This window comes from Mus musculus, chromosome 4 (assembly GCF_000001635.26).
Source record: "Mus musculus strain C57BL/6J chromosome 4, GRCm38.p6 C57BL/6J".
Classification (NCBI taxonomy): domain Eukaryota; kingdom Metazoa; phylum Chordata; class Mammalia; order Rodentia; family Muridae; genus Mus; species Mus musculus.
This window is the reverse complement of record NC_000070.6, coordinates 53,517,166-53,539,988: the sequence shown is the minus strand read 5'-3', so window position 1 is coordinate 53,539,988 and position 22,823 is coordinate 53,517,166. Positions and strand designations below refer to the sequence as shown.

The 22,823-nt window shown below is 39.0% G+C and overlaps 1 protein-coding gene across 7 annotated transcripts in view; it reads right to left on the bottom strand.

Annotated features, from left to right (window-relative positions):
• The window catches only part of Slc44a1 (solute carrier family 44, member 1), a 182,092-nt gene that overhangs the window by 82,490 nt on the left and 76,779 nt on the right, over positions 1–22,823 (bottom strand). For 6 of the 7 annotated variants that reach the window (XR_390309.4, XM_006537531.4, NM_133891.3 and 3 more), the window contains exons 4-7: positions 22,308–22,444; positions 11,241–11,334; positions 3,497–3,666; positions 1,510–1,599 (exon numbers count right to left, since the gene is read on the bottom strand). Coding sequence is in view for 6 of the 7 variants with exons in the window: in XM_006537531.4 (XP_006537594.1) it covers positions 1,510–1,599; positions 3,497–3,666; positions 11,241–11,334; positions 22,308–22,444 (491 nt within the window). In the remaining variant the exon portion in view is untranslated. The remainder of the gene's footprint in view (positions 1–1,509; positions 1,600–3,496; positions 3,667–11,240; positions 11,335–22,307; positions 22,445–22,823) is intronic. The other variant, XM_030253067.1, reaches the window with a different exon arrangement.

Below are 22,823 nucleotides of genomic sequence, written 5' to 3'. Positions count from 1 at the left end.
AGTAACGAAATACCTTGTACAGTAAATGGTAAATTGAGGTTTATTATTAAAGCGACATATCTGAACATGAGTCAGACTCAAAGGCTGCCACAGATGAGAAGAGGAAAAGCCAGATGCGAGCAGGAAGAGCAGAGATCGGAACTGAGTATCAGATCTCAGGCCCTCTGTTTTTGCCAGACATGGACTGACAGTGGGAAAATTAACACCAAGAGGGAAGAGAGTCAGCCTGGCCAACTCATCCCGATGGAAAGGAGAACAGCAAGACTCTTCAGAAGACTATGACGTATCGTGGACTAAGCCATGCCTTTAACAAGAAAAACCGCCACTGGGACAGGACCAATGACCAACCACAGAAACAAAAGCAGCTCTTCTGAGGTGGGAAAGAGCCACTCCCAAAAGACGACAGGCAAGGAGAGGAAGCAGACTCATTTTTTAAAGCCTTTATCTTAAAGGGCTGCTGGAAAACACATAAAAACCTCTAAGGGGTGAATCAGGGAAGGAAACAAAATGCAGTCTGGTCAGCCTGAGGTTCTGGGGATGCACAGGCAGGAAGGGGCGTATGTGCCCGACTGCAATGTGGTCAGTCTGAGGATTCGGGATGCACAGGCAGGAAGGGGCGTATGTGCCCGACCGAACACGCTTCTACCCAGGGAATCCAGAACGTGCGTGTAAAAGTAAAGACAATATGTGATCATCTAGACCTTGGGAAAATACGGGATCTATTAAGTCCCTCATGAATAAATCATCTGAATTCGGTCAATACAAAGGTGAACCAAATGACGCACTCAGAAAGGCTCATGGACACAGGATCCAGAAGATCGGTCCAAGAAACCTAACCTTAAATGTAAACGTAAGCCGGAGGCCTCTCAAGACAAGGCTAGATAAATCCTTAAGGCACAGTATGTAAAAACAATATTTTAATGTAATAATAACTTGAATTTAAAAGCTATGATTATTTGACAAGGCTTGGAAGCATGAGTGAACAGAAGGGAGCCTGTAACGCAGGAAGGTCAGAAAATGCTAATTCTGCAAAGGCTGGGGAACGGCACGTATCATCTCTGCCTCTAACAATCACAGGATGAAGCAGTATCTTACAAATAAACACAGGCTACCAACTATAGTAGAACTATCTCAGATACAGTGAAGACTGTCAGAAAATATTCTATGCAGAAGCGCTAGAGAAGGGAAAGCGGGTGTGAACAGCAGAAGGATAAGCATGAGTCGGACTACAGACATACGTGGAGAGACAGGCAACGGAGCTCAAAATGTTAACTAAATGCTGCGTGCCCATATGCATGTGCACAGAAAAGGGTACGTGCTTCAAGTGCTAACCAGAGGGAAATGAGGGAACGAGACTATAATTATAACACCCCCAAGGCAAAAATAAACACGCATTATGAAGAAGAACTAGCACGGGAAGATAAAAATTTCATTTTCTTCTTTTTATTTCAGTTTCTACCATGAAATTAATTAGGGACCATGAAAGCAAAGGAGGAGGAAACTGCTTACCAAGTGAACCCAGTATGACCAGAACTGTTAGAATCCACACTAGCACTCTTGATATATACCTGATAATCACCATCAGGATCATGGACAGAACTGCAGAGAAAACACAGAACACAAATATCATTTGAAAACCACGAGAAAATACAAAGAGAGAGACTTACGAGTGTTGCTTTCTCCTACAGGAATAATTCGATGCTATTGACTTAGTTCATGACCACGATTTTGAAAAGGGACGGGCTGCTTTTGAAATTATGATTCACACACTTAAATAGCATCTCTGAAAACCAAAGGTCCTAACTGTGTGGGTTATAAACTACAGAAAAGAATACATGCTAATGCAAATGCTGACTGCACAACAACCAGGGCTGCTGTGCAGTCATCATCAGGGAGACATCAGACATGCACACAGACATCAGCACAAGAGGTGTAGAGCATGACATGTCATGTTGGTGACCAAAACAAAAACAAAAACACAAAAAACCGGAGCATGTGGCTGCAGATCCATACTGCCCTGAGTAGCCTGTACTGTCTCGGGTCAAAGTTCTCTAATTCAGCAAAGGAGATGGTATTTTAACACTGTCTAATATTTTACATTTAACTCTACAACTCAGAGAGGGTATGAGCCTACTATAAAATATAAAATTCTTAAACTACTAAAGCCAAATCCCTACTGATCTCATTTCTTAACCAACTGCAAAGCTGTTCCTCAGAAACGAGCAACGATTAGGCTGAGTTACTCAGCCAACTCCCTTATCTACCCCAAACTAAATGCCAGTGTGCCAAAACTGCAGTTAAAATGCTTGAAAAGGAGGCACTTAACCACTGTGTGAGAAATAGAATACTGAATAATACTTTATAAACATTTAATGATCTGAAAGCCCATTCCACAAAGAAAGGAACAAAGATATTTTGGATTTATATTCTTTTTCTTATGCCTCAAGAGAGAAATATTCTAATAAAAGTAGAATTCCAATGAATTCACATTATTATTCTTAAAGTTTATATATGTTTTTTTTTTGGTTATACAATCAACTATTTCAGAAAACCAAGTTGTCACATTTCTTTGGGTCATTTGCAAAGCTAAATAAATGTTTAGGTCTGTGTATAGGGATTTTAAAGTACTAGTTTAGCAGTAAATGCACAGGAATGAGAACAGATGTGAGCCTTCACATATCACAGAACTATAATTTCATGTGGACAGCATTTCTTTAATTGAGTCAAGTAGCACTATGCAAAAAGAAAACACTGTCTAATGATAAGAAAGGTGGAGATACAGCTTATATCTTCTCAGTGAATACAACTGCTATTAAACATACATAAATACTAATTTTACTTATGCAATGGAATAGTTGTTTGGCTCCTACTAGCTTCTAATTCTCAAGAAAGAAGTCTTATAAACTCTGATATGCACTTCTATAGTTTTAGAATAATGTAGGTTTTTTATTTTTAAAATAAAATTAATTTTTAGAATCTAATTATTGACTAAATAATTCTGTGGCTAACAAGTGGAGATTACCTAGCTTTTCCAAAAAGGCAATAATACTATAATACTATAGCATAAACGTAAAATTACATACGTCAAGAGTAACCTATGCCCTTAGAATATATAAGATCTTTATATATTCCCTCTCTATAAAATAGCCTCTTTTATGTGTAAATATACCTTTGGAATGATATCTAAAACCAAGAGGATTACTAAATCATTAGAAGGGGCCTCCTGCTATTATTAAAGATAATCAACCATGACTTAGTAACCAGTGGGGAAACAAGTCTTTAATCAAAGAAAAAAAAAAGAAGCAACAAGAAAGAGTTTCAGATATATGCCATACATACTTTTATGTATATAGTTATATGTAATCTGAAACAGTTATTTTGGCCATGGGTAGTCAAACATTTTACACGTTATCTCCAATTGTACGCATATTTTGGCTAAAACCAGAACAGCCTTCTGCAGTACTATGCAACAGCTAATAATGAGAAAAACAATTACCTAGTGATAACAAGCAAAGTCCCAATATAATTTCTTTGCTGGTCATTACTCCACTAATCAGCCTGTGTAAGACACTATTGTCACTGACAAAGGTGATCAGGGCCTCTGCAAACTTGGCATAGCAGGAAATGTTCACAGGAGCACAGCGATGGAAGAATGGAATAGGTGCACTGGTGACACAAGAAAAAAAAAATCAGAAAAAAAATTACTCCTACGTAATATAAATGCCACATCAAACACACAAATGAGAGGTGAGAATGGCTGCGATACACTCCACCCCGCGCATTCATTATGGGAGCTAAGTGCTGTGCGCTATGAAGATGACTGCTGTGCGTACAGATGCCAATCTTACCAGTTTATCAGAGAGGGTGGAGTGCGCATTCCAACAGAAGACATTACCCTCCCCTTCCGAAGAGAAATACACACATACACATACGCATGGAGAACTACCAGAAGCAAACGCAAGCACACGAGATCCTGCACCCTGCACATCTACCGCAGGCAGATGGCGAAGCTTACAAGCATGTACTTCATTCGGTGGGAAGGGAACGCTTGCCAAACACAACTTAAAGTAAGCATACACACATGCTTTTACTTGAGACGGGCCACCATTAATAGAATGTTTCCTCTTTCAAATCATCACAGGAAACCTCATATTAATAAAGGTGTTTAGGGCACAAGCTTATATAACCTCATTAAAACAAAAGCATGCCAAGACATTAACAGACAACAACTTAAAACAGCCATTATTACTAATCTACAGAAATGTTTATAACACAGAAATACATGGGGAAATTACATATAAGGTAGTGGTGACATTTCTGTTTAAAAGATTACACATAAATATGGGAACAACAGAATACTCTAGTAAAGACTGAAAAATACACATCTTGTTAGGGTCATGCAATGCTGGAGTGTTTTCTTCCCTTTCCCAGTGCTTGGCAATGAACCCAGGGAAGATCTCAGGCAGGCTAGATAACTGCTCTACTCCTCAACTACACTCCAGCAAATGTCCTTACTTTTTATATGGCATATAAATGATACATATGGTATACATATATCATATATATGACATGTGTCTAGAAAAAAAAAAAAAGAAAACTGATCTAGTCATTTAACCCAAGCTTCCATGTACTACAGCTGTGACTTTTGAGAGAACATAGGTGTGTATGAGGCATGACTTGAATCTGGCTTGTAATAACATGGATCTACTTCAGCTACTGAGAGTATAACACATATATACATATCTAACCAATGATAACACTGTGCACCAGAGAACACTAGGCTTTTTGGAGAGCTCATACATATAAACACATATGTATAAATATACATGTATAAACTAAGTTAAAATTTGGCCATCCTACCACAAACCTAACATGATTAGAGCTGTTTGTGTGACAAGTGGCAGGTCTAATATACTAGGCTGGCCTGGAGACCTGTTTTTGTGTCCTTAATCTTTAATATTAATCTAACTAGTAACTAACTGATACTGTAAAGTTATATGGTTGGACATCAAACTTCAAGGCTTTTAATCTCAGGGAAACAATAACTGACCTGAAGCAAAATACAGTCTTTGTTTCCTTCCTCAAAAAAAAAAAAAAACCAATATTTTTGAACTCAGAATAGTGAACTATGTATCTGTTTCCGTTAAATGAACACTATTGGTAATAAGCAACATCATCCACAAGACGACTTTACAAAAAACAAAGTAACTTTAAAGATGAAGCCTTACCTTAGATCTATTTCAGTAAAAACGTATTCAAAAATGATGTAACAATATAACATGAATATTCATTTTTTTAAAAACCCATTCTCTGTGTACCTGTATGTGTATACTTCCAAAATGGCATTGAATGAGCTCCCTAGAGAGTTCATGTCAAATTCCTAACACTTTATTTTAAATTGTAGGAGGCTAGAACATTCTGAGCAATTGTTTCTTGAACAGTGTTATGTCTTTAAAAATGAGAAAAGGTATCAAATTACCTAATACTTTTAAGTGAAGTAGATGCAGTTAGAAACACTACAGGAATTTAAACTGGATTAGCTATACATTTCTAAGTCAACAGAGGCTGGTTTGGGGCAAAAGATATTCAACTGATACTGTTATAACTGGCAGGTTATATTTTTCCCTATGTTATCTAGAGAGATGTCTTTTCTGTCAAGTCAGTACCTCTGTCTAGCTATAGATACACACACACACACACACACACACCCAAATGTTCTCTGGTCTATAGTCACCTGCATTTCTACCTTCTGTGTGTGTTGGTCTGTCATCTCCGATATAGCTCTGGCTGAACACATTGGTCCCCACCTTTAACCTGAACGGGACCCACCTAAAGTCCTTCTTCATTTGCCCTGCATATGCTTTTCTTGTTTCCTACCAGATATCGATTAAAGCCCTAATTCTCCTGACACTGCACAGTCACAAGCCATTGTCTTCTCGGTTTTGTTCTGTAAGTCTTTTCAGGGCACCAGCATCACCTTTGTTACCCGCGAGCTGGCTCATAAGACTGTGACTCCAATCCTGAGAACCAGCGCGGCCAGGACGGTCAGAGTTGGCATCCTTATGAATTCAGAATCAGAAGGGAAGGACTGTACCTTTAAAATCCCAATCCTTCCTATCTACTTAGGAAGAAATGCCTCGGCAGGCTGCTTGGACCTGACTTGGCCAACTCTTGTAAATGCCCTTCAAAGAATTAGGGTGAAACAACAGTATCCTTTTACCTTATAATTTACTGTATATTAGTTAGAAAATACTTGGTAGCTCTAAAATTTAAAGTATAAAAGTACCAAAAACTGGTAATTGCATTGTCTATAGTCAAAATGGTCAAAATCTGCTTTGAACTAGGACAAATAAAAAGCAAATAGGAAAGAATTTATGGACCCATTATTCAAAAATAAAATGAAATCCTTAACTGGGAAGTTAAAACTCTTATCTGCCTGCCTACTTTCCTTCCCTTCCCTTTCTCCCTCCCTCTTTCCCCCCTCCTTCCCACTGAACTCAGGGCCATGATTCTGCCACGTAACTACACTCTTAGCCCCTTCAACTTTCCTGTTGCTGCTGTTTAGTTTCTGATTCACAGTCTCACTCTGTAGTCTAGGCTACCCTCAAACTCATAGCAATCCTCCTGTCTCAACTTCCCCAGTGCTGACATTATTGGTTATTTATAAGTTACCATATTCAGTTTTGTATTTTTCTTTCTTTTTGTTTTGTTTTGTTTTTGAGATAGGGTTTTTCTGCGCAGCCCTGGCTGTCCTGGAGTTCACTTTGTAGACCAGGCTGGCCTCGATTTCAGAGATCCGCCTGCCTCTGCCTCCCAAGTGCTGGATTAAAGGCGTGCGCCAACATTGTCCAGCTTTTCTTTTGTTTTAAAGCTTAATTTATTTAAGATTTTTTAGCGATTAAATCTATTGTCTGTGAGTTCATACCTGGACAAAATGCATTTAATCAGGTTACTCTCACAGAATTCTTTTTTATTTTGAATACTTCTTACATGGAAATGCTTGTGGTTTTACTGCTTAAGTCCTATTTAACATAATGAATTCTCTCATTTCACATCCCCTGAGAAAACACTTCTGAGATCCTGGTATATGAGATCATGTCTGTAATATCGTCTAGCCTATATGATATAGTCTTTACTTAATGGAAAGGGCACACAGAACTCTCTTTACAGTAAGTTTCTCTCTCTTTCAAGGGCACAAACTAATGAATCTTGAAGAAGTCAGTGTGTGTCCTGTAGGGCCTGGCATTTCACATAACTGAAATATTAGCCAACAAGAATAAAATGTATATGCATCAAGTCTTTTGAAGATACTTTTAAAAATGAGCCACTCATAGGTAAAGTGTGTATTACCTAGGCAAACACACTGCTCACCTCCCTTCTGAGTCCTGACTACGACAGTGAAGAAGGTCCCTAGTGTATGACCAACAGTGCCTGATAACCTGGTCACCTGCCTTCCTTCACGTAAGGAGGCAGAGATGAGCACCTCAATTGCTACTTCAGAACCCCAAGCTAAAACTAAACAACCACACATTATTTCTAGCTCGAAGTTTTGAGAAAAGAATAATAATAAAGTATTCTAGAAAGATCTCTGCAGTGTATAAAAAGCTGAAGATAAATCAAGAAGAATCTAGCAGTCATATAAAGTACTCTCTGTATATTTCATTTTCTCTTTCCTTTCATTTTTATATACTCTAGAAACAGCAGCAACTGCCAAAGAGGTCCTGTAAGAGCTATGCTCAAATTCTGACTCACAGCAATTACTGTGCATCCTTGGGTAACTTACTTTCTCTCATCTCCCCTTTCCTTCATCAACAAATTAAGGGCAAAATCTGCACAGGGTTTGTGAGGGTTCAATGAGAGAATAATACATATGAGAGATGGGATGTTGGTCAGACATAGGAAGTGATTTGTAAATCAATCCATCCATCTATCTTCCACTTGAAAATAAGAATGGGAATACCGTGTCTCAATTATTCATTTCTTGCCTCAGTATTATGTTAACTGCCTGGTACCCAGGCAGTCCCGGTATCAGGAGGAACCTAAATAAGAGAACCAACCGAGAGACTGTTCTGTCCTTGTTGTTATCCCTCGCTGTCCGTGACACCACTAGAAGCATTCAGGGTGGCTCTTCCCCACACTGCTTCTCCACTTGGCATTTCATCCAACAGAGGTATGAATTTGGGTAAACTGTTGCCTTTTGTAGGCATTTTCTCTGAAAACTCCAAAGCTCACAGGTTATCCCACCTTTAATGTGTATTAGTGTTTACTACAAAGCAGTCTGCAGCCGCTCTCCCTAAGCTGGGTACAGTTACCATCAGCTGTGTGCCTCTGGGCACCCAGGAGGCAGAGAGAATACTTCTCAAGCTGGGTATCAAGGACGGACATTTTGGGGCTGGAGAGATGGCTCAGTGTGTAAGAGCACTGACTGCTCTTCCGAAGGTCCTGAGTTCAAATCCCAGCAACCATCCGTAATGAGACATGACACCCTCTTTTGGTATGTCCGAAGACAGCTACAGTGTACTTATATATAATAATAAATAAATCTTAAAAAAAAAAAAGAATGGACATTTATCATCTATTATCTTAAGCCCTGAAATAATTTTGTCAATGTGAATTGTGGTAGTTTGAGTAAGTTTGGTCCTCATAGACTCATGTGTTTGAATCCTTGATCCACAGGGATTGGCACTATTAGAAGGTATGACCTTATTGGAGTAGGTGGCCTTGTTGAAGGAAGTATGTCACTGTGGAGGTGGGTCTTGAAGTCTTATATATTCTCAAGCTACACCCTGTGTAGAAAAAGTCTCCATCTGCTGCCTGCAAACCAAGATGTAGAACTCTCAGCTTCTTCTCCTGCACCATGTCTGCCTGCACTCTGCCATTCTGCCCACCATGACAATAATGCACTAAACCTCTGAACCTGTAAGCCAGCCCCAATTAAATGTTTCCCTTTATAAGAGTTGCCTTGGTCGTGGTGTTTTTTTTACAGCAATGGAAACCCTAACGTAAAAAAAAAAATGCATATTTCTATTTATTCATGGAGAAACTTGGTTTACACACAGCATAACAGATTTATTCCAGCTGGTAAGAAGAACAATGGGACAAGTCCCCCACAGACTATAAATTTTAGGTTTTTCTTACTGAGCATCACTGAAAAGAGTCTATTTTCATGTCTACAGACGTTACATTTTGATTTTTAGTAGCAGCCTAACAAGACTGAAAGAACTGGAAATCAATATGACCGATGTGCCCTTTTCTATTTCCCCACAGAAATATTTCAAATTCAAGTTTAGAAGTCATGACTTGTTTGAACTCAAGTCCTTGCTGCTCTGTCCCAGTGGACGCTATGTTCCTAGGGGAAGGGGATGAAGAGAAGATGTGAAAGGAGAGGGAAACAAGGACCACACTCACATCACAGAGTGCTCAGTTCCAGGGACTCAGACTTGGTCTTCTGACCTCTGTAGGCACCTACCCACACCTACACGTGTATTGAAATGAGGGCTAGGAATTGCGGTACACACTTTTAATTCCAGTACTTGTAAGGCACATGCAGTATACTCTTTCTAAGTTCCAAGCCAGCCAGAGCTACATAGTGAGACTCTTGTCTAAATTTCAAAATGAATGAATGGATGAATGAATAAATGAATAAAAGAAATGAGTAAATAACAAAGCTGGCCCATATGGAAGGATCACAGGTTGTGAGATAGGGTTGTGATGTGAGCTATACCCACACCCACCCACAATTATGAAGGAGCAAAGCAACCTCACTCCCATGCCCAGGGCTTTCTAGTGTTTTTGGTTTTTTTTGTTTTTAAATAGTATGCTTTAGCCTAGAAAAAATTAGTCGATACTCAAAATATACATTTAAAAACACTTTAACAGTTGGATAGATATGCATATCAAATTCTTCTTCTCTTCTCCATTGAGCCACATTTCCAAGACAGGGTTGACCGAGTTGCCTAGGCTAGCCTCAAACTTGTTATTTACCTCAGACCTTGAAGTTGAGATCCTCCTGCCTCAGCATCTTAAGCATTTGGGTTTATAGCCCTATACTTCCAGGCCCAGCTCTGGCTTGTTATTATCAATACATTTTCTACAATGACTGGATCCAGAGCACCTTTGCTCTGCGGCTGAGGCATGCCTAGCAGTCTTCACTTCTATTAGTGCAATCTCCTGAGTCCTGGATTTAAGGCTGTAATTTTTAAATTCTTCCTGAGTTTCTTCTAAAACAGTCCCTTTATGCCTACAGGCTTTAAATTCTGATTTAAAAGAACTAGAAATCAATTTAAGTAATGTGTCTGTTTTGTACTTTGCAAAAGAAAATTTAAAATTGAAGTTAAGCACAAGTTTTATAGCCACAAGTAATCCTAAAGTTGACATAATGTGCTTTCGTGTTTTCAAATCTCAAAGTTTTCACTTAATAGCCCCCTATAACATAGTCACTTTATAGGTTTCCCATGTCACACTGTTAGAAAGCTAAAGTACTTCAAAGTGTGTGCACATATAGACACACACGCACGCACACACACACACACATATACATATATATATATATATATATATATATATATATATATATATAATTTTGAGAATATACTCTATAATGCTTGAGTGTCTGTATGTTTAAAAATGTATGTGTCATGTTAATGTTTGCTTTACTTCTAAGTACTGGGAACCACTGCTAAAGAATATTTCTTGATCTTTGGTCTATTACATACAGTCAGTATTTAATAATAAATGTTTGCTATAAATAAAATTTGGATCAACCTTGGCAAATAGCCTAACACTGAGAATACACCTGAAGGATATGACCTGAACAACAGCTGGGTCATTTATATCCTTTGGAACTATGGAGTAAATAAAAAATAACCTCCGTTGGTGCTACTAGGATCAACCTCAAGGCACCTGTGGGGACAGTGGGAATTGGACCCAACTTTGTTGTAGACTGGACAATGATTCAGAGTTTTATATACTTAAAAACTGTAAAATTAATAAAACACCAGAGCCCCGAGGGAAACTTGAAATATCTGAGAACAAGAGAAGTTGTCTGTGAGTAAATTTTTATAAAGATTTAAAAAACAAAAACAAAGAGCTATTAAGTTTAGTCAAACTTCTAAAATATGGTTATCAAGGATGCCCCAGTGACAGGCATCATCAAATGACAGTTTTCTCAGAACATCATGGTGTTAAGTTTAGCTATGAAAACAAAGGCTACAAGTTAACAACTTTACAATAAAATTTACCTGGCTGGTACTGGTAGCTTGGGGCAAAAGCCAGAGGATTTTGAAGTCAGAGTATATTCAGAAGGCTTTATGTTGTAGCTACATAGTGCTGAGCCTGTTGGAAGAAGGGCACAGGTTAGCTGGTGGAAGACTCTGAACAAAGTATCCAACTGTTTCTCCTTAACTTGGTAATACTAATGTACATTTGCAGTTGTTATCGATTCTGTAAAAACGAGACTTAATGTATACTATGAATCATTTAAAACACTTTTCTCTGAAATGATCCACAATTTAATGGACTTTAGGCACAAATTTAAATTACTAAAATCTCTACTGACTGTCATGTCTGATTTTTGCCAGATGACAGAGATATATACATCACTTACTGTAAGCTTATAAAATGGGCACTAGGACACTCACAAACTAGGAGATAAGCAAGCAGTTGGTAGAAAGCCTGGGATTCATCAGGCACCCAACTATTACTATAAACCCTGCACACCACTCTATAACTGTCTCTGATTCATGTATTTTCCATTACTGAGAACTGAATATACTGCACACAGCATTGCACGAAGGTGGGGTATCACATTTTTCTTATTTAAAAGGCAGGAACTATTTTCAACTATTAAATCACTGAACAAATTCATAAACTGGTAAGTGTTCTCCAATTTTCAGACAGCTTATAGTAGCTCAAATTCAACTTTTGATTGGTATAGAAAGGGTACTCTAATCATATGACTAATACTAAATACCACTGAGAAGTCAGAATGACACACTCCACTGAGTTTAGTTTATTTTATTGAGCTGCAAGCTTTCTGACATAGTGACTTCCACACAGGGAGGTTTACTGCTCCAACAACAGAAGCGTCTGTGCAAGCAGCAGGCTGGTGCTGCTTTGGTTTTGCAGAGCACTTACCACATTATACACAGAAACCATCCAACTAACTGAAATTCCTACAAGATTTCTAAGTTAGCAAAATACTGCATTCTTAATATAAATAGAAGAGCTTTTGTTGGCACAATGAACAATACTGAGCTCTTAAACTGTACCACTATGAAACGGGCTCAAAATATACTGTGAGGTCAGAGTGGCCAACTTCAACACTCGGTTAATAAAGTTAATAAAGACTCTTGATCATATCTCAGAGAAATGGAGAGGAAAATTAAAAAAATAAACATATCTTGGTTTGCTTGGGAAAAAACTGGGAGTAAGTTTGTTTACTTTTATCTTGTTTGATCAAGCAAACTAGTTTTCAGAAATTTCTGAAAAACAGCATATCAGAAAATATCTGAAACCAGAAAACTATCTGGTAAGCATTTAAATATGATGATTGCAATAACATATTCACCAAAACATAAATAGTACATATTTCATGCAAAGATAATGCAAAACTGTTGTTAAAGAAACGTTAGTCATACAACACTCTTCTCCCAAGGGTTTCCCATTTTTGGTAGACTTAGTTAGGGGACTACGTTTTTTAAATGACTTTTAGCTATTCTTTTTCATTTTGAAAAAAATTCTTTAAAAAGCACATGAACTAATGCTACATTGTGTGGTAAAATGTTTGTAGTTCTAGGTTTGATCCTGAATACTTAAGGGGGGAAAAGAGTAAAAAATGAATATTAAGTATGTAACTCCCTGGAAAGTATTGTCTATCATGTGTTAAGATAATGCCACCAAGCTATATTCATAGCAACTTTGGAAGAAACCTGACACCAACCAAATATTTTAGATTAGCCCTAAAAATAGCAAGTTCTGTTGAGAAATATCCATTTAAAAGAAAGGAAAAAAAAAAAAAAAAGCAACCATGCCAACAAGCACAGAGCACCCAATGTGACTACAGCCTTCTTGAGCTAAACTGTCAGCATGACTTTCCCAGACCAAGATGGAATCAATGTGCAAAAAAATGAAAGGCGCTAACTAAAGTACTGAGAGTTGTGTCCCTGCTGTTAAACTCACTGCTCCATCTGAATTCAATGAACACAGTCTCTACTGCTCCAAGCCTTCCCTCCCTCAGAGAAGGAGGTCAGCAGGTGCAACAAGGCTCAATTTTATAAATACTTTCCCAGAATAATGCACAGTGAAAGGATAATAGCTTTATCTGCAATGGTCTTCTGGGACTTGGGCCAGTTCTGAGTGGATCCTGTATTCAACTGAGGGGAAAAGACCTTCATAATAAGTTAGTGGCAACAATCAAGCGTAAGGAACTTTCCACTGCTGCCTGCTCAGAGTTGATGGGTGGAGGAGGCTCAATCAAGCCACAGGAAAAAACTTGCAAGGCAAACATTTCACAGTTGTCATATTTTCACGTTATTCATGAATGCGTTTTCAGTGGTCAATTTAAAAGCAGCGCCTGATACTCCCTTTCTTTACAGCAGTATTATAAACAATGCCTGCCACAAGAGGTTTGCACCCAAGGACTTAGACATACAGGGCTGTTTAAATGCAAAAGCAGGTTAAAAAAAAAAAAACACCCACACTTGAATAATGAGAAGTCAAAAACTAAAAACAAAAGCTAATCTAAAGCACACCAGAGGCAATCCATGCAACTCAGGCAGTGTTATTCAAAAGCTATCAAAGTGAGCAATCTGAGAAGCCTAACTTGGGTATACAAACATTTATCATGGTAAAACACTTGCTCTCACCCCAGAATATTTAACTTCTAGGCTATTTCAAATGTCTTAAAATATTCAATTATTTATTCTTTGGTTCAATTTTGGTTATACCAACCCTACGAGGTCTACTCTATTACTACACTGTAGAAGTTACAGATGAGAAACAGAGAGATGAGGGAAGGAGGGGGAGGGAGAAAGAGAGAAAAAGAATTGGTGAGCTGTTTATAGATACAATTCTATGTTCTTACGCCATCTGTTTTGGCTTTATTCGTCACAATCATAACCAGAGAGATATTCTAGCAGGGTCCATCACCTACCCTTCCACATGACTTTCAACCCTTGCTGTTAAGTGCACCCATCCTCCTGCTCAAGCTGTCCTGTGCAGACTAGGATCTGAGTAAGGTCCTGAAAGTCTGAGCAGAACTGCAAACAGCACACCCTGTCAAGTCTTCTCTGACTCACCCGCTTAGCGTCATTACAGAGCAGGGCATCTTACTTGGTAATATTTCCAGTCTATAATTTCTACGTTCAAAATATGGGCTTTTTGCCAAGCGTGACCAGCTTTCTAGTGGCTAGGTGAAACTGATCTTGGTGCATGTCCTTAGTCCATCAGATTACAAACAATGTTCATATGCTTTTCACCACATGCGATCAAACTAGTTCTCGGTCTTGGTATCATGACACGTTGCAGCAGACACTGGTGGTGATGAAGAACTGTCTTATGTGAGGTAGGGCTTTATCAGCAGGCTTAGCTTCTCCCCACCGGGTTTCCAGAAGCGTCTCCAAGCTGCTGTTAAAGTAACAACCAGAATGTGTCCAAACACTGCCAACCATTGTCAGGCAGCACCATTACAGTGCAGACAACCAAAACCTGAATTATGGAAATAAAGATTGTATTTCATTCACCATTACAGCAATCTTTATAATCATTAAAATATGAAAAAGAGAACCACCCCTGAAATATGATTTAGAAGTTTGTACTGAATAGAAAAAAATCTCAAATGAGGGCATGTTTTCACTACAAAAATTAAATTCTATTGCCTTGTGACATCTAATGAATTTAACTTTTATTTTTCTAATTTGAAAAATATTGTGCATTTATAATCTGGCAAAATAAAAATCACTTTTCCGGCTTAAAGCTCTGCTAAGTCCTGAAATGTGTGGACATATTTACAATTCCCAAGAAGCACAGGAATTCGCCAGGTGGTACTACCTTGTCAGCATGGCAGGTGCTCAGTGAATATTTGCTGAGTGAATCTTTTCTTAATTTACTTATTTTATTTTCTGTACAATGGGGTCTTGTCTGTGTATATGTCTGTGTGAGGGTGTTGGCTCCCTGGAACAGGAGATACAGACAGTGCTGCCATGTGGGTGCTGCCATGTGGGTGCTGGGAGTTGAACCCAGGTCTTCTGGAAGAGCAGCCAGTGCTCTTAACCACTAAGCTATCTCTCCAACTCCCTAAATACATCACCACTTTTGTTTGTTTGTTTTTTGAGACAAGGGTTTCTCTGTATAGCCTTGGCTATCCTGGAACTCTCTCTATAGACCAGGCTGGCTTCAAACTTAGAGATCCACCTGCTTCTACCTACTAGGACTGGGATCAAAGACATGTGCCACCACCTCCCAGCTGCTAAGGGAAGGTTTAATCCTAACAGCAAGCTTCTTCAATGTGGGACTAGTATATGTATCTCTGGTGCATACTCGGTGAATAGTAATTATTTGTGAAGGAATTAGTTTAAATTTTATTATCAACTATAAACTTTCTAAAAATAAAAATAAAAAAAATCAAGCATCCTGGTCCCTGACTTGAAAGCAACTAAATCATTTGCTAGAATAGATCACTGTGTTCATTTACATACATTATCAAGTCCAGCCTTCTGTACCACTATGTAAAAACAAAAGTCTATACTAACTGTATGCTTTAAATTATGCTGTTACTGAATGAAGGGAAAGCATACTGATATAATAGTGACTATAAACTTAACAGCCAATGACAATCAAAGGCTTATTAGTATTCATGAGCAGTGAGTTTTATCTAAATGTCATACAATTAGTTAAAGTTTTAATAGCAAATGATAATCATTTTGAAAGAGTCCCTCAACCCTGCTGCACTCAAACTGTGTCTCTGATGCAAGCAGTGGGTCAGTAGCCCACCCTCAGAGTTATAGGAACTGTACTGTACATCAAAGAAGCACTTTTAAAGTGTAGTGTCACTTTTTACATACTATAAATGAGATGCAAACAAGAAAAAAAGGTGTGCGTCATCACCTCCCAGCTGCTAAGGGAAGTTTTAATATCCATACCCAAGACTTCTAGGTCTTGTCAGGACAAGAAGTCTGACCCTGATGGACTGCAAGCCTCTTAAATATGGGACTAACGTATGTATCTCTGGTGCATACTTGGTGTGAAGGAATTAGTTTAAATTTTATTATCGACTATACACTTTCTTTACCTTTCTAAAGAATCAAGCCATAGTTCGCTATGTTAGGCAAGACTGTGTGTGTACATAAACACAAGCCTACATACATATACAAATGATATATATCATAAAGTAGAATGATAATGTTGCATGTAAAATATTCCCAGCAACCAAGGATGCATGCATGGTCCAGCTGTCACTTCTAGAAAAGATGTTCATTTCTAAACTGTTCGCTAGAACTGAGCTAGGAAACAATTAACGTCTCGTAGATACATCAGGTACAGCACAGAGCACTGAGAAGGGAATGTTGAGGCAAAGCTCATGGTTCTAATCACTAAGACTCAGCTGCTCCGACTGAACAATGGGGCTAGAGATGGAAGGCCGGCCTGGTGAAGAGGGAGGGGGAGAATTCCATAGCATGCACTGGCATCTTTGTCACCTGTCATGCTTTGCTTGGATTCAGCCAAAAACCTTACAGAAAACCCAAGCTTGCTAGCATCAGAAGGAGGGCGGTTCATTCCCGCTATGACATAGATGGTATTTGTGCATTCAAAAATCCTACTGAGGACAGAAAGAAACCCATTCATGAGAAGCTAGAAGAAGAGCAGAGGCAGGACAGAATTCACACGCCCTGCTGAAATAAGAGCTCAGAAGGGGGCTCTCACCAGACAGATTCAGTTTTCTCTACAGGGCATAAGGTTGGCAAAGAGAAGGAACAAGAGGGATTAAGAGAAGAAAGGGGACGGATAATCACCTGGAGGGGATGCAGAAGAGAGATAAATGAATGAAAGGAATTATTTAGACGTGAATTTAAAAAAAAAAAAATAGATTTCCCAGCACTTTTGGTTAGACTGGAGCTAAACAATCTGCCTGCTGGTGGCAGCACGCACGGGTGCGGAACCGAGGATAAAGGATATAGAGGCTGAGAAGTTATTAAGTGGCAAGAGAGCCAGGAGAAAAGCTGATATCTACAGTGTGGTCGCAAGCATTGGGGCCTGGGTATTCAGAGATAAACATAGCAAGAGCTGTCCCTGGGAAACTCGCACAGGATTGTCAGGACATTATACCAAACACAAAGGTTCAATATGGAGTTCTTATTGGTTTTGGTAATGGCGGTTTTTTAAAGGCCATTTTTAAATTGTTTTCTTACCTAGCGTTATATATTTCTGAGAGTTGTGTCATATACGAATTAAGGACCATAAGAAATTTACATTTACGCATTTATTACCCAATTCACGTATCAGAGTATAATTTACAGGTATCTAGATGTCTCTGCCAGCTTTTAAAGATCTTCGCAATACAGCAGTACCGCTGCATAACTAATCTATTTCCAGACATGTCTTCTAACCTCACCACCCAAGTCAAGCATAGTTAACAAATGTTTCCCACAAATACCCAAGAAAACACCCCTCCTCTTGCCTAGAGAGAACACTTTACCTAATGATTGTGTTTCTTATAAACACTGCTACAGGACCTAAGAGCTTCCTCTTACAAAAATTTTAAATAATTTCTAAATATAGTAAAAGTTCATGTGAATGGGTGATTTTAAGTGCTAGAAAGTACCTTCAAAATGTCACATAAACTTGAAATTCTTTGAAAAGAATTTAATTTTTCATCCTGGTAAGAAACATACAACCAAAAAAAAATTAAAAATCTATTTAGATGTCTACAAACAAACAAACAAACAAAAAAGAAACATACAACCTTACTCTGAATTTTAAATAAGGCTTAGAATTAGCATTCTAAATGTAACTCACACAAGATCTTCCTCTATCAAGAATATTTTTTAAAATTACAATAAAATACACATAACATGGAAGTCAGAATGCTCTCTGTGGCTACAAAGCCAGTGATGTTCAATGTAATCACAGTGGTTACAACCAGTACCACTATCCAGTCCTACAACTTCCTCTTGAAAAACTGTAACCCTTTGCACATTAAACAGTAACCCCTCGTTTTATCCCCACTACAGGCCCTGCCATCAACCGATCCACTTCCTGCCTTGATGAACTTGCCTACGCTAGGGATTTCACATATGTGGACTTTCCAAGTGTTTGTCCTGAGGACAGCTTACTTCTCTCGGCGTGACATCCTCAGTCCAGCCATGAACAGCTGAACCCTGTGACTGGATTTACTTCTTTCTTCAAGCAAGAGTTTCATCAAATGCCTATCAGCACGTCTCTTTCTTCATTTGTTTTTTGAGACACGGGACACCATGCTCAGCTTAGAAATCGTCTTCATCTGTTAACCTGCCCATGGGCATTGCAGTTGTTTCTGCCTCCTGACTGGTGAATAACATACAGACTGTCGTGGCCGTGCAAACGTTTCTTCTGATCCTGGTTTCAATTCTTTCAAGTAGAAGTGACACTGCTGACTTAAGGAACCCTGGGTCTCCATAGCAGCCACACGGTATTGCATCTCCATCTATAAGTCCATCAGTGCTGTGATCTTCTTTCTAATGGTGGATCGTAAAAGCACAAACGCACACAGCCAGGATATTTGAGAGGCCATATTAAAAGGCAGTCCCAAGACTAGACGATAAATCTGAGTGCCAGATAAGACATACAGGATTTCTGGGCCAGAGTGGTGCTGACTGAAACCTGAGAACTGAGACGGCTGTGATGTGGTCTGCATAGGAACCACTGACCAGATAGAAGACTTGCAAATATTTTCTCCTGTTTCAACTCTGTTGATTTTTGTGACTTCTTGCATAAAAAGTCTGCGATTTGTTGATTCTTTTTTTCCTTTTTTTTTGACAAGGTTTTGCCACGTAGCCTGTGCTAGACTATGTCCACCCTCCTTCCTCAGCATCCTAAATGCTCAGATTACAGACACACATCACCAGGCCTGGTTGTGTAAAACTTTCAACTCTGACATCATACAGTTATACTTTCTTCTTTTGTTTCTTTTGCTTCTGGTGCAATGTGGACCCATTCAAGAAATCCAATCCCGAAGCCTTTGCCTACATTTTGTTCTAACAGTTTTAACTAAGCTATTTCATGGGCTTTAATTATTATTTCCTAGAAAGCTGAACATTTTTCACTTATAACTACATCATCCCTTACAGAAAGCTCCTCTCTGAAAGTAATATTGAGGTCTGTAAACGTGAGCTAAAAGAGCCTTTACTTCCTAACAGAGATCAACTGTGTACAGAAGCAGATACCAACAAGAATATAAATTACAGTAGACCAAAGAGGGGGTACTAACGCAAGACAGGAGAACTATCTCGGTGATAATTTAACAATGAATTACAGCTGGTCAGCTCCAGTTTTGTGTTACCAATCTGAAGAACAATGTAAGCTCTTTAGAGAAATCCAGGAATTCCAATTCAGGGGTTGCTATTAAAGCAGGTATGGCTATATATACCCAAAGTTTCCTCTCTTGGAATTTTAATAAAGTTTTATGCTTGCCAACTAAAGTTACTGTTGTGCCCATCTTCTACCATGTGGAAGTTCTCACCATTACTGCTGTTATGTATTAGGAACCAGGAGCTCACCATGTAGCCTACCCTGCCTTGGAATTCACCATCCCCCCGCCCTTCCCTCTCAAGGGTTGGGAATACAGGCATACATCAACATGCCCAGGTTCTTTCTTATTCTTTATACCAACCGGCTCCCAAGCCCAAGGGTGCTTGCTATTTGCTAAAACATTTATTAATTAATACTTCTGGAATGAAAAGCTACCAACTCCACTGGAAGTGTCTTCTTAGGGTAGATATGAATAAACCACACTCAGTATCACATTTACTTACAAGGATACTGGCCTAGAAATGAAGCATGCCAGATCAAGACACAGGCCATGCCTCTTCAAGAAATCACAAGAGCAAACAAATCACACAGAGGGCAATTTTAGCCTTCACTTGGTACTCCTGGAGACACGTCAGGTTCAAGGCACCAAAACTCACATCCAGTATGTTTGAAAGGATACATCGGAAGATAGTTTAAGATTAGACAATAGCTCTGAGTGTCATATAAAACATACAGACTTCTACCACTGATGAGTTCTGAGCAATGGGTTAGTGCTGACTGAAAACCCTGAGGACTGATAATAACTGTTTATAGCAGCTGTATCTAAGGAACTGATAGGGAGACTGGATGTGGAGAGAGTCTAACATTCCACTAATAGAAAGATAATGGAACAGGTGGCAGCTAACACCAACTGTCAACAACATTTTTACCAGTTTTAAATATTTTTAAAATATTTTTCTTGTATTGATTTGTCGCAAAAAATCCCAATGAGGTAGGTACAGAAACTGTCCCATGACAGTCATGGGGCTGAGGCTTCAAGAGGTCAAATAACTTGTTCAGAGTCTTAAGACTACTAAGTTGAAGAATCAACAGTTGAATCTAAATAATTTATCTGAGAGCCTATACTTTTATCCAGCGAACTACACTGCCTATGTGGTACACGTGTCTAAAGAACCGTACCCCATACCTAAGACAGGGTATAAGAAGTTACAGGGCTGACAACTGTGGCACAGGACTTAGCAAGGCAAAGATGGGGTCACAAGTGAACACAGAAGCTGAACTCATCAGTGCCCATCACGTATTCAGTACTCCTCGCACACCCTCACGTTTATTTGGATGACGACCCCTGGGCTCAGAAAGCTCTTCTATCTCTTCTTATGGAGCCAGTGATGGAATCTGAACGGGAATCCAGATCCTCACCGGTCCATGCCTTTCCCGCTCTCTATACTAAGGGCATGAGGTGGTGGGTCAGGAACATCACCCGTCTTCCTCCCTTCAGAGGACCAGCATCCTGTCTGGAAGGATCTGAAGCCAGGCTGGGATAGGCATGGTTATGGCTCCAAGCCTGTTTTAGTCAGCTACATGTTACATGGGGTAAACACCTGAGTCAACAAGTTGCTGAAAGGACCTAGCACCAGCCATGGATTTAGGCAAGCAGGAAGACATAAGAAGCCCTTCACACAAAACACAAACATGGAACCTCGCTCAGGGAGTTCAAAACATGGGCCAGAGGGGCCTTTAGCATGCAGTGCTCTACAAAGAGAACTTTAAAAATACTCTAAAGAGAACTGCAGTAAACCATGTAGGACTGAGGACAGCGCCTGGAAAGAAGAATTTCCAAAGAGCAGAGCTGATTTGCAGGGAACTGGCTCTGCTGGTATTCGCGGCTAATCCCAGTCTTTTAACCTCAAAACTCCTCCAAACTATTTTGAGAAAAGGTCATGATGCAACATTAAATTTAAGAGCAGAACATAAAATTATATGTACACCAGCACACTGAAAAAGAACTGACAGCAGAAATTTGATTATAGTTCTTTACATTCGTTCCTGTAACTTTTGCCATCACTTTACATATGCACATATTATACTGTTAACCGCAGATTAAACATAGACTATGGGCGGATGGAGTGAACACAGATTGTGAGATTTAAGCAAAACTTGGAAAGAAGGGGAAAACTAAACTTTATACAGAGTATATTAACAGCAAGCTTAGATTTCATCTGTAATTCCAGCACACACTCAGCTCTAGACGCTAAGGCAAGACGATCATCAGCTCATGCAACCAGCTCAGGAAAGGCCCTATCTCAAAGTAATAAAACCCGAAAATATCCAATAGGGTGTATCGAAAGTACCTAAAGCATTTAGTTTAAAAATACCCATTTGTACATCACAAAGACCTTCTGAGGATTTCCCTGGGAATCACCCCACCCTGGGGAAATTCTGTTTTTCTTTCTTATCAACAAAGGTGTGAAATAATCTATCTCTGCTTGTCTTTTTAAGACAAGAGATCTTGCTACGCTGTCTAAGTGAGCCTGCACTTAGGCTAAGCAATCCTTCTGCCTCAGCCTCCCGGGTAGCTGGGATTACAGTCACAGCACTGCACCCAGCACTTCTACAGATTTAATAATCTCCTCAGTTGGTGCTCAAATACTAAACTAGGAAATCTCAAACCACTTCTTTCTTCTCCTTAAGGTTGTTTTATAACATATTTAGTTGGAGGACAAGTATATACTGAAATGCAAACATACAGCATTTAACTGAGCCCAGGAGCCCAGGTGATCAATGTGGACAGTCTAAAATCTCACCATTGATCTCTGCAAACTTCTGGACGTCACTCAAGGTTTTCAACTCCTGTCGAGGACATGCTGCTACGCACAGTGCTATAGACTTGATCTTCCTGTTTATCAAGTCCAGGTTGCATGGGTCCAAAAAGAACACATACCTAAAGCATGGAAAAAAGAACCAAGATATTATTTTGCAAAATACATATGGCTCGCCGCATACTCAACCAAGCCCCAAAGCAAAGGACAGACTTCACTGAGCTACACAGTTGCCAATCCTCAAACAGAACCATCAGTGGAAGGTTTGAAAACAATGACTTGTAATGCTTACAAAGAGAACGGAGTAATTGAAGAAATTAATAGTTTTCACAATTTCTTTTCCTAATATTTATACTTTATAATATGCAGATTTCATCATCAGAAATCATCGTTTTCTTGCTTTGTTAAACTCGTACCAAATACTATTAGAATATCCCAATGTTGTGATTTAACATACATTACAGTTGTCACGGAAACTACAAACTTTGGTTAATGGATATT